Source organism: Centruroides vittatus, unplaced genomic scaffold (genome assembly GCF_030686945.1).
Source record: "Centruroides vittatus isolate TY-2023 unplaced genomic scaffold, ASM3068694v2 contig_272, whole genome shotgun sequence".
NCBI lineage: Eukaryota > Metazoa > Arthropoda > Arachnida > Scorpiones > Buthidae > Centruroides > Centruroides vittatus.
In genome coordinates, this window is record NW_027121732.1 from 772,716 (window position 1) to 789,018 (window position 16,303).

Below are 16,303 nucleotides of genomic sequence, written 5' to 3' on the forward strand. Positions count from 1 at the left end.
ATAACTTGTATATAACATTTTTATAATTTATAGATTTAAATTATGAAATTATTAATTGAAATTTAAAATCTTTATTTTTAAATATAATTTGTGCATTTTAGTGATTTACATGTACAGTACTGTTAAATGATAAAATTTAAATGACAAAACTAAAATATAACAAAAATGAATATTTAAGTAATGATAAGATTTTGGAACTTGAATTGTCAATTACATCAGTGATGAGAAATATATCTGAAATTTATGTACTACATTGCGGTCTGTATTACATTTAAAAATATGATAGTATTAGGAAGTTTGTCATTAAAGTAGAATATAATTATTCCAAAGTAATCAATCAAACTAGAAAGCAATAATCACAAACTAATCATTCCACACTATTTGATATGCATGCTTAGGATAGCTTTATAACATTATTCAGAAGCATACTTTAAAGTATACATATATTGTTATTGGAAACATGCATAATTATTTGCTCATTACATTATAAAATTATATATTCTATCACAATAAAAGTTTGTTTTTGAATATAATCTCTAATTACGTTGCTATTTATATTAAGAAAAGCACAGTCTATTATGTGTTATTCTGAAATCTATTGTTATTATTTAACATTTAATTTGCAATGTAATAGGAAAAATGATCTATCATTGCAAACAAAATTATATTTTATTAATCAAATATTTAAACTACATGTAATAATAAAGTATTTTTATATTTTTTACTAATATAGTTTAAAATCTTTTGTATTAATTTATATACAATTAATATCTATTTACATCATTATCATTATTTATAGAATTCTTAATGATTTTCTTTAGACAAAATATTACTAATTCGAAAATATAATTTTAAATCTTTGCCAGTATAATGACACAGTTTAAGATGTTGATCTTTATTTTCTACCTCATAAATTTAAATCTTGCTTCTAATATGGATGTATGTTTGCCAGTTTTTAATGGGAAAATTATTAAGGGAGGAAGCTGTATTTACAATGGTTTATGATATTGCACTTAAATAAATTTCTCTTAATAACTAAAAAAATTAAACAATACTATACATTTATAAAAGAGAGATAACAACGTTATGTAAATTATTATTTGTGTATAGGTATTCTGTGTTTTCATATCATTAAACAAGGAAAAAAAGATGGAAACTTATTTCAAATTTATATTATTATATCATTTAGATTACTCATTTAGTTCATTTTGTCGTTTTTTTTTCCTCTTTTATTATTGCGATTATTTTTTCAAAACATTGGTGTTTAATTAGATTATTGTATCTTTTACTTAAACATAATAGAATTAAATTTAAATAAATTACATTAAATTTAATTATAACAAAATTAATTCTAAAATAGTATTAATTGAAGAAAAATGCAAAAAATTGACTTTAATTAAGATTAAGTATTTAAGATTACTTTTAGTTTTTCAAATATTATAAATTAATTTAAAATTATTATTATTATTAGAACAATGTTAGTTTATAATTGTCAGAATTTTGGTTTAGATTACATTTTATTTGTAATTGAAATATGATCAATAACAGTTCTAAGTGAAATTATTTTTTTGAAATTATTAGCCAATGAAGACAGTTCCAAAAATTATTCCACCTCGCCATATTGGCCCTGAAGGACAAGCTGTTGAATATCCTCCTTATAGTGCTGCTCCACCTTTACCACCTTCCACAAGCAGTGGATATGGTACTTATGGTTACACTGTTCCTGCAAATGTTCCGCATGACTATAATACTTATAATTCAGGTAAACTTCATGTTAACTTAAAAATTACTTTTGTTTTGACTTTAAAGTTTGTTATTATAAATTGTGTAGCAATTAAAATTATAAATTTAGGATTTTTACATTTATTTATTTTTTCAAATTTAACAAAAAGTAATAAGTATGCATAAACATAGAACAGATGGCCAGGAGGGCAATCTAGTACATGGACCTGGCACTTCCATTTTTATATCAATAATTGGATGTATGTCATGCCCAAAATAAATGTCTTCACTGTTTACTTTTAGCCATATTGTTGCCTGGTAATTAGTGGCCTTTGTGATTTTTCACAATAGTTTTAGGACACTGCTTTCACACTACGTATGCAAAGTTTTAAAATTTATCAAATATTCTCTTATAATTTATAAAAACCTAATAGTTTGTAAACTTTCAATATGGGTTACCTTGAAATTGTTGCACAGATCACAGATTTACCATCACTGCTCTAGTATAAATATTATATATATATAATATTTATAGAAATATCATATATATTTAATATACATATTTACGTAAGTAAGTAATATAAATATTTACATTATAAATAAATAACCATATTTATTTATTTATTTAGATTATGAGATTACTATGAATTTAGAAACTATATTATATATAAGAATGAAAATACATAAAATTCAAATGAAAAATAAATATATGTATATATATTAGAAATCGGTTAGCTGAACTTGATGGGACCAGGATCTTTTGGATAAATAAAATTTCAAATAATCCAGAAACTCATTTGTTTTTTTATATTTTGAGTACGTCAATCACTATTCATTTAAAGTTTCGGGAAAATAAATACTGTAATACAATTACTGTATTTGAAAATAAATTAATTTACTCAAAATCTAATGCAATTTTACATATATGACCTAGTTTTGAGGCACTACAATCAGCAGACGATGATGTGATTTCCAGTTACGTGGAGAATTTGGTCTCTGTGTATTATATTCTGTGTTATGTACAGTGCTATATATTCTGGTTTTTCTTTTTGAAAACTGTTTTGGGTAATCAAGTTTCCACTGTATATAATTTATTTTGCTATTTAATAAAGAATGCTTTGAACATATTTAAAAACTAAATATGAGTATCATCTATAATTAAAATGTTTCTTTATGTTTATTTCATAAATAAATGTTTTTCTAACAAACAAAAGAATTTAGAACAAAATTAATATTTATAGAAAATTATAAAATTTAATTTGTAAAATGTACATAGTTTTTTTGTTATGTAAATATTATCAAGCTTGCATGTTGAATTTATAATTTTAAATCACATACTTTAAAGAAAATTCTCAAGAAAGAAATGAATTTTTAATCTAATCGATCGATTCATATAACAATTTGCAGATTTTTTAATATTAAAGTTAGCCTTTATTTTTTTTAATGTATAGCTTGTTGATAATGGCATTTTTATACAATTTATATATATTTTTATATTTATAAGTCAACTTTTTTTTTAATCTAATTTTTATTGTTATTGTTATTAAACTGTAGCAGCTTTAGTTTATAATATGTAATTTTTATTAATAAAGATTGTAGATAAAACTGTATATAAATCTTAACATGTTTATATCACTAAAATTTATATCTCTTTCTTATTACATATTCAGTTAGTAAAGTGTTGCGTATTCATATAACTCTGTCATTGTTTTATAATAATTAGATTTTATAGAAAATAATATTCTTCATTATTTTTTAAAATATTAAGAATTGATATATACTTAAAAGTACTGAAAATTTTATTACATAATATAGATATTTTAAGTATTGTTTCAATACCAATCCACTCTAGCACTATCATTTATAATAAAATTTTTTATTAATGTAAAATATGCAAAAGTTTTACTTAGTAATTAAAATAAACAATTAGCCAATACACTTAGTCACATCCACAAAAATATGATATTAATTGGTCTGTGACATTAAACAAGTTTTGCTTATTATCACAACTGATGATAAAAACTAAAATTTTTTTTGACTTTATATAGTACTATAATAGCTTTATATCAAAGTCATTTTTTAAAACACTTTTGCAAACATTTGTCAAGTGTTATTAGCCTTGTTTTAATTGCATTTTTTTAAAATTTTATACTGCATGTGCCACTTCAAATGGGTAAAATGTTGTTAACCTTGTTTTCTATATTTCACAAAAAATGTTTGCAGAATATTTAAACTTTTGTGCTTTCACATGTAAAATCTCACCACAATTGGAATATTAGTTGTCATATCCTTAACAAACTATTGATGTAATGCAGTATTGACATCTGTATTATTATATTGTCTTTTTTATATTAGCTTAGCTCGAAATAGCTGTTTCTCAAAGTTGTTTAGATTTTTAAATCTTGCTTACAGTTGATGGATTAACAGAAAATATTTTTGTGACAATGGAAAATGTTTGTTTAGGAGGTCCATCACAAGAATCAATGATATCCAACTTTTTTTTTTACACTAATTTGATATGTTTTTGGTTTTTGCTATCAGATTTTTTCAAATGTATTCATATCAAATATATTCAAAGTGGTCAAGTTTCACACTTAACGTTTAATCAAAGGATCTAATTACAAAGATAAAACAGAAAAGAAAGATCTTTACTGTACATACAACTCAACTCTAATCTCAGTTTGATTTGCATTATGACCCATTCAATTCCATGTGGTAATTTTGTCATATGACATAATCTTATGTGGGATGTATTTCTAAATTTAGTAAAGAGAAAAAAATGCAAAAATTTTTGCTGTATTAAAGGTAATTAGCAGAAACCAGGGCTGTTTTATAGATTACTCCCTATGGAATTTTGGGACTTTGAGGAATATTTGAACTCGGGATTGAGACGAGTTCAACGATACCCTACTTTTGGACCGGAGACCAAAAATAAGAAAGTTATCATATTTACGATTTCTTGCCTTTCACAATGCATTCTATGCCATTTCAGAGTTTTCGACTAGATGGCGATTGACTGTTCATGTTCCTGATGAACTCCTCCCGGAGGGGAGCCACCGAGCATTTAATATCACTAGTTATTGATTCATGGTAGTTCTTTAACAAAAGGAAAAAAAAGGAAACGTATACTGAACTACAAGCAGTGCCACCTAGTGGAAAACTCTAAAATGGCATAGAATGCATTGTGAAAGGCAAGAAATCGTAAATATGATAACTTTCTTATTTTTGGTCTTTGGTCCAAAAGTAGGCTATCGTTGAACTCGTCTCAGTCCCCTGAGTTCAAATACATACTCAAAGTCCCAAAATTCCATAGGGAGTAATCTATACAACTTCTAAAACCAGAAACAAAAAGTCAAAATAATTTTATGATGTAAAGTGAAATCTGAATATTAAACAAAATGATATTAACTGGTTAAATTTACATTATTTGTATATAAAATGACAATTGAATTTTGAAAAATTTTGATAAAGCAATTATTGCCATTAAGCAAGATGATAATATGCGAGTTCATCTGTGTATATATGAGTTACTAATAACACTGCAAACCATATTGTGACTGACTGATTTTATATCACAGATATGGTATTAAGTGAATCTAATAATGCGAGAGAAGTGTTCTGATTAAAGTGTTTATCATGTTCATTACTGCCAGTATCAAAATTCTCAGGAAGTAAAATATATAGTTTTAGAAATGTATTAGGCCCACCAGTGGCCGAGTGGTTATTTTGCTAAACACTGGGTGTTCGGTCGTGGGTTCACGCTGTGCTCGGACAGGCTGGCCATGTGGAGTTTTCCGGGTTTTCTCCATGTCTGTAACTCCTGAATAGGGGCCAGTTTCCCTTAAAAGACCTCCCGGAAGGCATTATTTCCCTAACGTAACACCTCTATCCAGAGCTGGTAACAGAGGGTGCCACTCTGATACTAACTTCCCTAAGGTACACCTTGGCACACCACTAATCCTTAACTAACTACACCAGGTGCTTGCCAAAGTCAGGAATGACCGGACATGGCATGAAGAAAAAGAAGAAATATATTATAATCTATGCTTTATATGACTTTCAAAAATTGTACACTATTTCATAATAGTTTTCTCCTATCTTATATTTCTCAAAAAAGTTTTTGTAATATTTTTGAAAGGTTAACATGCTTGAGTTTCCACTTCAATTAACAGATTTTTAAATTGTTCATCATTCATTAACTTTCTTTATTTCAAGAATTTAAATATACCTCTGATTTTAGTATCACTCAGCTTGAGATTTAGACTTCAAATATATAAATGTAGCAACAGTGTAGTCCATTGTTGTGACAGAAGTTTTTATCAGACAGCTTGATTTGAATGCAAATAGATAAACTTTTCAAGGATTAACCAGTAGTCCACATATGTTATTCTTTCCTGAGATGAATGATTCTTATTTTGACCTCTGTTTTTGTACATAATTAAGTTTTTTGGCCCTGTTATTCTTTTCAGAGAAAACAATAATACTTCAAATACCCAAGATGCAAGCTGAGTAAAATAGCAATTGCTTTTAAGTTTTCACAAATATGTTAGGAATACTTCCTCGATAATATAAATTTGTCATCCTTATCAATAAATTGCAATTTTATACAAAATCTTTATATTATCTTATCATGTATGCACTATTACATATTTCAAAATTATATATTATACATTATATTATATATTTTAAAACATCACAGCTATCACGTAAAAACACATATTTTTATTTACCAATGTAATTGCCATATAAATTTGGATGCAGTGTAAATTAAAAATTTTTTGTGATTAAATTTGATTTCATCTTTTCTTTTTTATAAAAAAGTTATGAATATTTTATTGATAATTGTAATAATAATAATAGCCATTAAAATAATTACTTTTTAATAGCTGTTGAATAGTAGAACTTGCTTCAATAACTGATGTTAAAGCGAAGTAAATAACATTTAAATCATTGAACAAATTCAGTAGTAAATGCAATAAATCATTATTTGATCAAAAATTCAATTGCTAGAAAATATTTAATTTAGTGCTAGTTTATAAAAAATATTCAAATTTTTTATAAAGTAGTCATTGAAGCGGTGCACTCTCCATCCATTGTGTTGGAGATGGAAAAGATGGAAATTTATAAAAGTAAAATGAAAAACTGTTGCCTAAATGCTAGGGATGCTAATGCGCTTCCAACAGCATGGAAATATATAATAGAAAAAAAGAACGAGGCTTAAAAACCCTTAAATCATGTTTCTTTCTAGTTAGCTTTGTTTACTATGATTTATTTGTTTATTTATTATTTATTTTATTTATTTAATATACACACTTCTTTCAATTTATTTTAAAATTAAATTATTTTTTGAATTTTAAAAATGTAAAATATTTGAAAACGGTACCTTCCATTTTGGAACATTTATAATATTAAACCTGATGATGGCGTATATTAAATAGGTCAAAAACATTTGTAAAAATAAAAGAATTTTTAAGCTCAGCAAAATTAGGTGTTGGTGAAACTGAAGTGAATTATTTGCTGAGAAAGCAGTGGATATATAGTTTCAAATTTTTAATTGCTTTAATCAAGAATACAAATAAATAATTGCCAGTACAGATAAAATATAAATTTGAATATTACGCACTCATTTTTTTCCGTTAAACTATCTTCAATCAATTTTAAACTTATACAGTAAAATGCCGCATTCTGTAACAGAAAATAAAACATTCTACAATGTTATGAAAATTGCATATATATAATTTTGAAAATCACTTTAAAAAATCTCTAAAAGCAATATACTAAATTGAGCATACTTATAGACTTTCAGAAAATGAAAATGGTTATTATTTGTCTTAACAATGACTTTTAAAATGCAAATAAAAGAAGGTAAACATTTTAATTATTAATACGCTATACTGATTCTTTTCAAAAAATTTAATTATGTAACATGATTTTAATGACAAAATTTATTACTAGTATTTTATTGTTTTTTATTAATTAACTAAAATGTAGCCATTGTTGTTTATACTTTTCATTTTGTAGCATTTTTTTAGTTTTAGTTTATGGTTATCGCATTGATTAAAAATGGCCTTATTTTAAATATTTAAAACAGATGAATTTCATTAAATTATTTACAATCCATCATTTTCTATCAGTATTTCTTGATAATAAAATTAATATAAAATGTTTTATATTTATTCTAAATCATTTATAAAAATAAAAGTAAATATTTTTTAAGAGCAGATAAATAAACAAATATAAACCAAATATATTATTTTCATTTAATATTTAATAAATATCAGTTTTATTTCATTATTCATGTGTTTTTATTACCGTGTAGATATTACTGTATTTTAATATTTATTGAAAACATAATGGTATTGTTCTAATAATTAAAATTATTGATGTTTTGGCTACATTAAAGTATGCCAAAATCTTTAATTTTTAATATATATAATCTGGATATGATTTAAGCTTTTAAATTTAGACTTACATTACTTCATTTCTTTTATTTATGTATTGTTCATGCAATGAAACCATTTTAGATGAATTACCATTGTTGTAATTATTAAAAAACATATAATTGATTAATGTGATATTTAAATAATTTTCAGATTAAGATATTTCCATCAAAATACATACTTATTTACAGTATGATTATATAGGAATATCATTAAAACACTATTTTTTAATGTAGAAATGTATAAGTAGAAATGAATATCTATGAAATACTTGCTATTATGCTTAAAAACTTCCTACATTATAAATTTTTATGTATTTGTTGTAAAAAAAATTACAAGAATATTTTTTCTTTTCTAAAAAAACTAATTATAAATACATTAATATTTACAAAAGTTTAATTATAAATGGCTTATCTAAGGTTATTATTTGAATTATTGTTTTTATTAATTTTACTAATGTAAATTAATTTTTTCAAATGTATAGGTGTAGGAGGACAACCTCCACCTCCTCCTCCTCAAGGAATCTATCCACCAGATTATAGTACATATGGTAGAACAACTTCACCTAGTGCAAGACCAAACTTTGAAGTTTATCCTCCAAGAATAGGACAAACTTTTCCTGATTACGATTATCACGGTTATCCGGCACAACCTCCATCACCACCCTCGGCATCATCAGAATCTCCCCAACCACGTCGAGCTATGCCACAAGTACCTAGGAGTGGAGAAACAGAATACAATCATCGGCCAGCTGGTTATGATGAATTAGATCCAACTCTTGTCCCATCTAGGCCCGAATATCAAGAAAGGTTTCCAAGTACTCCTTCTCCCGGTCCTGTTTCCGATAGATTTGGTAATCTTTTTAAAGTAAATTTTATGCATTTTATAAAATAGTTATAATATTATAATAATTAAAAATAATTTTAAAATAAATTTAACAGTCAACAAAATTTTACAATTTATTAGAATGTTAAGTATTAAAAAAAGAATTATCTCAATTAAAATCTTAAATAATTATTTGTCTACAAAATATTTTAATTGTTAATTTATAACAATTGAAAAAGTACTATCATGCAATTTCAATTACAGTAGAACCTCAATTATCCAGACCTCTATTATCCGGATTGTTCAAAATAAACAAAAATTGTATGAATTTGCTGATTTGCACTTGGCGAATTGCAACACTGTTTATGTACGTACGTGATGGAATGCATGGAACAAAATTTTGAAAAGACCATTAGTAAATTCCAGTAACAGTAGAAAGTGGTATAGGAGACATAGCGGAAGCAATAGCACAAATTTCAATATGTGGTGAATGTGACGAAGAAGATGTAACTGACTGGTTAAATTGCGATGCGAACAATCCTGGATTCCAAATTTTGAATGATGAGGAAATAATTAAAGAAATATCTGCCTCAGATGAACAAAATCGAGAAGACAAAGAGATTTGCAAAGTAAGAGATATTGGTCCTACACATTCTGAAGCTTTTCGGTGCTTAGATGTCGCCATGAAGTGGTTTGAGAGCTAAGAAAAGTGTAACTCAGGACAACTTATATGTCTTAAAAGTATTCACGATTTAGCAGCTTCAAAAAGAACAGCTAGCTTTAAACAAAAATTGTTAATTGAATTTCTTAATAAAAAATAATTTAATATTGAAGCTATATGTAAATCTAGACAAATAAAAATTATTCATACTATATGCACTGTCAATTATTATTATTTTCGATTATCCGGATTTTTCCTTATCCGGACTACTTTCATCCCCAATTAGTCCGGACAATAGAGATTCTACTGTATTATTTTATGAGATCAAAATAATATGAAACTAATTGAAATAATTAAACAAAAAGTGTTAGTTGCCTCAACTTTCCTTGATACAATCGACTCACAATTATCCAGCCCACGATTATCTAGCCCATTTAGCCATGTTGTAAAGATTTTTAGTACATATTATTTACAAAGATATAATTATTTTTACTTTTATTACAGTACAGTATTATTAAGTAATAATATTGTGAAAAAATGAAATTGCAAACATTTTCATAAAACGTATGTGTATTCCACAGATAATGCGTCATAGTAATTGCAGGCATCTTAATGGCTTACTTTTGATGAAAATTTTGTATTAAAACATTACCACATGTACTGTAAAAATTACAGCTGGAAAATAAACTACATACGGCATGCATGATGTGCTTGACTTCGTAGGAGATGCCTTACCTTCAATTTCCATGTTATTTGGCTTGGCTGTCTGTCACATTAAGCCAGATAATCATGAGTCTACTGTATTAAAAATACCGAAAAATTTTAAAAATTGATATAAAATTTAATTTAAATCAGTCAGGGAAAATGTATTTAAATACTAAATTTAAAAAAAAATAGAATAAATTTATGTGCTAAATAAATTTTATTTTAAATTGGAAAAGGGGAAAAATAAAAAAAAATCTCGGTATCTTTAATGTATTCTTTCTGTCAAAGACTATAATATTATTTAAATTATGAAATAAAAACTGAATCTGTTGCCAATTTATTTATTTTTTCTCTCACAATAGTGAAATAAATTCAGATAAAAATATTTTTTATTTATAATATTTGCAAATTTGAAATTTTATTAAGAAAAACACATTATTGTAATTTCAATGTTTGCAGATTTTTTATTGTTTACTTTACTATTATTTTTTTTTTGTCTGCATTGTTAAATATTTGAAATTTAAAATCTTTCTATTACATTATATCTGTTGTAGCTGTATAGAAAAACTATAATTTTATTTAAAAATGAGAAATCTATTCTTGTTTTTTTCTTGCTGTAGATAATATTTTGTAACTTACTTCCCTTTAGAAAAATTATGCCGCACCTAATATATAAGTTTTTACTCATAAATAGAAATACTTAAATGTAAAATATTTATATTTTTGTTTTCATTATATATGTTCTCTTTTTATATCACACAATTTATGAAATGATCATAATCATATTAAGTATTTATCAAATATTAAAACAGCAATATACATTTCAACTACTGAGGATGAAATTGCCATCAATAAGTCTTTTCATGAAGTATCCTGTCATTATTCCTTAATAATATAGTTTGTTATCTGAACTTGTAAATGGTTAAAATGTAAAATCAGTATTTCCTATGACTATTTCAGAAAAAATTGATTAAGACAAATCTACATTTTACATGTCTTAATTCATTCTTTCTGAAATATTCATAAAAGGTACTGATTTCACAATTATTACTGTTCCATCTATCAACTGGAATCTGTTAGAATATTTCGTATTTTCTGTTTAATATACTATTGAACCTATTAAATAAACATTTTAGACTTCTCATTTAAATCCCTGGACATTTTTTTATTATAATTTTCATAACTACTCTTTCCAAACAATTTAGAAAGTAAATTAATGTATTATGGAATGTATTCAGTATCATTTAGCATATGCTTTATTTCTGTTTCTAATTTTGTTGTTATAGCTATATATTAAACTTGTATATATTTTATTTATAGTTAAATATTTTGATGTATATATAGTAACAGGATTACATTACTGCATTGTATTTCACATCCATAATTAATTCCTTATGTTGTATTCCAATATGCAATATGAACAGTCTTATTTATTTAACTCTTCTTTAGTAATAGTAGTTCAATAAAGAATAAAATAATATGTTAAATTATTCATTTAAATATAGTAACTTATATACAATTTCATCAACATAATCTTCAGTTTATCATTTTCATTTTTCCTACTATTATTCTCATTTATTTCATTAATTACTATATTGTTATTATTAATAGGATAACAAATATTACTTATTAATGCTTATTTATAAAAAGAATAAGATTGATTATTATTTTGAATTTAAATTAGTTTATTTTGTTCTCATGTTGCAAATGCCTCAAGTTGCAACATAAGAAGTGATAGTTGAAATGTTATGGGAACAAATTATAGAACTCACAAAAAAATCTGTGTGGTTTGTGTTGTTCTTTTTTGAAAAGAAAGCTATTAGCAATGAAAGCTGTTTTTTTTTCTTTAAAATACGCATCTATTATTATTAATATTCAGTTTATTTGCTGATTGTAATTTTTAAGTACACTCATCTCTCGATCTTATGGACTGCCCTTTGATAGATATTGGAAGCAATGGGCAAAATCTGGAGCAGCCAATTCAGTTTGAAAGTCTTGCTTCTTATGGATGGAATTGTGGCAACACTGGATACAAGCTGTTATTTTGGGAGTTGACCACTAGTTGGTGAATCCTCACTTTGTTTACATGAGTGGAACCACATATGCTTCTTATTGATTCATGGTTTTGCCCCTTTTTTGTGTCAGTGTGTTTATTTGTTCTTATTTTTCATAATTTTCTTTACCATGTCTTTAGGAGGAAGAGTAGAAAAGCAGAAAACAGTCAATTCCTGTTTCTTTTGTAATGTAATTGTGGATATTAGCCACTGCAAACTTAGTTTTGGAACTTACAGACAATCAGCAACGTTAGATCAGTGTTACTCCTTTTTATCTGTTAAAATGAGGGATGAGTGTACAAATTAAAATTTGATTTTGCTCCATTTAAAAAAGATTTGAGTATTGAATTAAAATTGTTTAATCATTTTAAAATAATTAAAATATTATTACTCTAATTTAACTGTTTAACATTTCTAGTAACTATCTTTCTAGTATTTTATTTTTGAGATTCCTTTCCATACTCTAAAAATCTATATTTTTGATTTATGTTAAATACACTTATTAATAAAACATACTATGCACCAAGAAGGAGACATTGGAATTAAATGAAACTTTATTAGTGCAAATATAATGTTGATAGTAAGAAACGATTATGATATCATACCAAAGGAACAATTTCTTGTGGAATAATGATACAGTTTAAAAAACCTTTAGTACTTTTCAGGACCTCCTCTTGCTCTAGATACTGTGGTGATGTAATTGGGTATAGATGTACTGTATGTAGGCAACAGGTTTTTCCACTTAGATTTTTCCACTAATCTGCAACAGATTTTTCCACTTATGTTGCAACTAACATTTCAGATACCTTACATTTGTGTATGGCTGAAGTTGGAGTCCTTCTGGTCCTGCAAATGCTTGACAGGTAACAAATATGCAGACTGAGAAAGCCAAGGAAAGTTGGCAATGTGGTGGAGACATTTCTGGGAAACCAAAGTTGTCTGCGGCCAAGAATCATCTTGCTGGTAAATTGCTGTTTACAGCCTTGTCACGAAAGGCAACACGCGAGGGTGTAGGATTTCCTGAATACAATACTGTCAATGTCCCTCACACCACTATTAGAAAGAACTGATTTCATATGAAATGAATTTGGTGAAATGGCCATTCTGCTTTCCTTGGCTCAATGAGTGGATTTTCTCAAACTCTGTCAGCCATACATAATGTCTTTGACTGTGTCTTATAAGCATGTCTGGCATTTTAAGACCTCCAAACAACAAATACATAGAAAATTGTGAACATAGTCAGTCTTTTTATAAGCTAGCTGGGATAGTGATTTTAAGGTACTGCATGCAATTGGACCACACTGTAATCGTTTATATACCTGTCTGAGACATAGTTGTGTGCCTAGTTTTTGTAATCAGACAGTTCTCTCTGGATGCACAACTTTTATTGTGAATGATCATCCATTAATAAACTGTTTTACTGAGAAATGCATTTATTGTGAATTTGAATGACATAATTTGTTCTTGTTGGAAAATATTCTTTTTCTACTTACAATATTTTTATTTGTTCTCTCATTGGGAAATACATTTTCAGTGAATAATGACATCTGTTATGTAAACTATAAGGTTGTTTATATTATATAAAAGGATTCTTGTGTTCACTCTGATTTCTTCTTACAAAATCATAAAAAAATAACGATATTTGAATTACAATTCATTCATTTTAAATCCCACAGTTTAAAGATAAATTGTGTGATTCAAAATTATTAAGAGTCTACAAAACATCGTTAGTCACTAATGAATTAATGTTTATTCTAAAAGAACTAAAATTTTTACATTAATGACATGTTTTCTTGAAGTCTTAATTTTTTAAAAACATTGTTCAAATGAACAATAAGAAATTCTAGGGAAATTAATTTTTAAAAATTAAAAATTTATATCCATGTAAATTTAGGTTTTGGGTATAAACTACAATAATTATGTTTGAAAAAAAATATATATGAAAATTGTTTTGTTTTTTTTAGTTAAACATCTGTTTAACATTAAAATTAATTATTTTAATCAAGCATAGCATATATGAATTTTGAGAGTAAGCATTTTTTTTTAGAAATGTAAATTAAAATTTTATGGATAGAAAAAGTTGATAACTTAATAGATTCATTTAGTTCACTAGGAATTAACAAAATAAAAAAATAAATCAATTAGTTTAATTATTACATAAGTTTAATATTCTGTTGTCATTAATTTGTATCCTACAACTCAAAGAAATTTTCATTTGAAGAGTACTCTAGTTTTATGTAGTTTTCTGTAATAAATAAATTTTTATTACAGTTTTAATAGTATTTATTATATAAATGTACTATTGACAATGTTATAATCTTAAATAACTAGATAAGTAACGCTGCATCAGCATGTAGTCGGAACGAAGCTGCTCGCACCTTTATTTTCTAGATTATGAGGGAAAAAAGAAACAAAGAATCATTTGTTCTCAACAATATATTTGATTTCTATTGGATCATTTAAAGGTACAAATATAAGGTCAGAATAAGCCATTAATTAATTGCTATGCCAATGTTTCATGAAATTCTGCTATCACTACGGGCCTCGGACTTACAGATTGACTCGTAGCGATCTTTATTGTAACTCTTTAAAAATACTGAGTCAGTTATTTTTTTCACTCGACTCAATGTAACATAGGTAAGACCGATAGCTGTCTTTTTTTTCCCTATATCTATTTTGATTTTTGGAAGAGTTAATCCCTGTGATTTATGTATAGTCATCGAGTATGCTATGGTAAGGGGAAACTGTCTATGAGATCGCAGTATACTGCCATCGTTTGAAGAGTGTATTATGGGGATTATTGGAAACAGATTACCATAGATGAAAGGTCCTTGATAGCTATCGAATTCCACTAAAATAAACAGAGGAAGAGCTGGAGGGCGAGCATTAGGAGCATATATAATTTAGCGTATAGTTCCTAGTGAACCATTGACGAGACCTTCTTGCACCCATAAGTTGACTCTCAGCATGATTCTGGCATTAACTGAGAGATACAAATACTTGGAGAGACCGAGAGCTGAGTCATTGTTGGACAAAGGCGGGGCAATATCTGGAGTGTTTTCAGATGCTATATAAGCAAGAGGGCATCCAGTTGACTGCAAGTAGTCTTCGTTGCTTTGTTTAACTTGCTCGTTTGTTGGATATAGCTCTACTGCCGTTTGGAACTGATCAAGTTCATCTCTGGATAAATAGGCTCGATTTCTTGTCGTCAGAATGTTCAGATCTGTATCAGAGAAATCACCCGAAGCTAGATGTTGTAAGACATCTGTGAAAGAACTATCTGTGCTATTTTGTCTATGAGAATTACTAAGTTCAATGAACTTCTCAAAAGAATCAAATGCGAATGTAATGTAATGTCTCAACAAGGTCCCTACTATGTTGGGACATTACATTGTAAAAAAACACTCGAGTAGAGAGGATATCTTTAACAGGAGGAAGCTGACAAAAATCACCAAACAAATAGATAAAGAATCCACCAAACGGCTCATCTTTCTCGGGGTTTATCTCCCTCAATCTTCTCTCGATCATGTAAAGCATTCTTGCACCAATCATTGACATTTCATCGATGATGATGAATTTGAGCGACTTCATCTCAATCTGCAATCTCTGTGCAGCTTCTTCATTTAGAGATCGAAATTTCATACTAACGATAGGAAGACGAAGGAGAGAATGGATCGTAAAGCCATCAATATTGATCACTGCTGCTCCATGTTATAGAATAATAAGTGAAAAAAAGTAAACTTTTTAAAACTTATTATTCTATAAAGTTTCTTTATATTTGTTGTGTATCTAGTTAGCGATAACATTTACCTTTCAAAATTACTGTTTTAATGCTTGTCATATTTTCCGACCACTAGATGACGCTTCTACACGTGCGTGCAGGAAGCGACTAACAC

At 26.8% G+C, this 16,303-nt stretch overlaps 1 protein-coding gene across 7 annotated transcripts in view; it reads left to right on the forward strand.

Moving 5' to 3' along the window:
- LOC136971780 (catenin delta-2-like) overlaps positions 1–16,303 on the forward strand; it is a 118,587-nt gene that overhangs the window by 60,850 nt on the left and 41,434 nt on the right. For all 7 annotated transcript variants that reach the window (XR_010880216.1, XM_067266283.1, XM_067266286.1 and 4 more), the window contains 2 exons: positions 1,582–1,762; positions 8,647–9,015. Coding sequence is in view for 6 of the 7 variants with exons in the window: in XM_067266283.1 (XP_067122384.1) it covers positions 1,582–1,762; positions 8,647–9,015 (550 nt within the window). In the remaining variant the exon portion in view is untranslated. The remainder of the gene's footprint in view (positions 1–1,581; positions 1,763–8,646; positions 9,016–16,303) is intronic.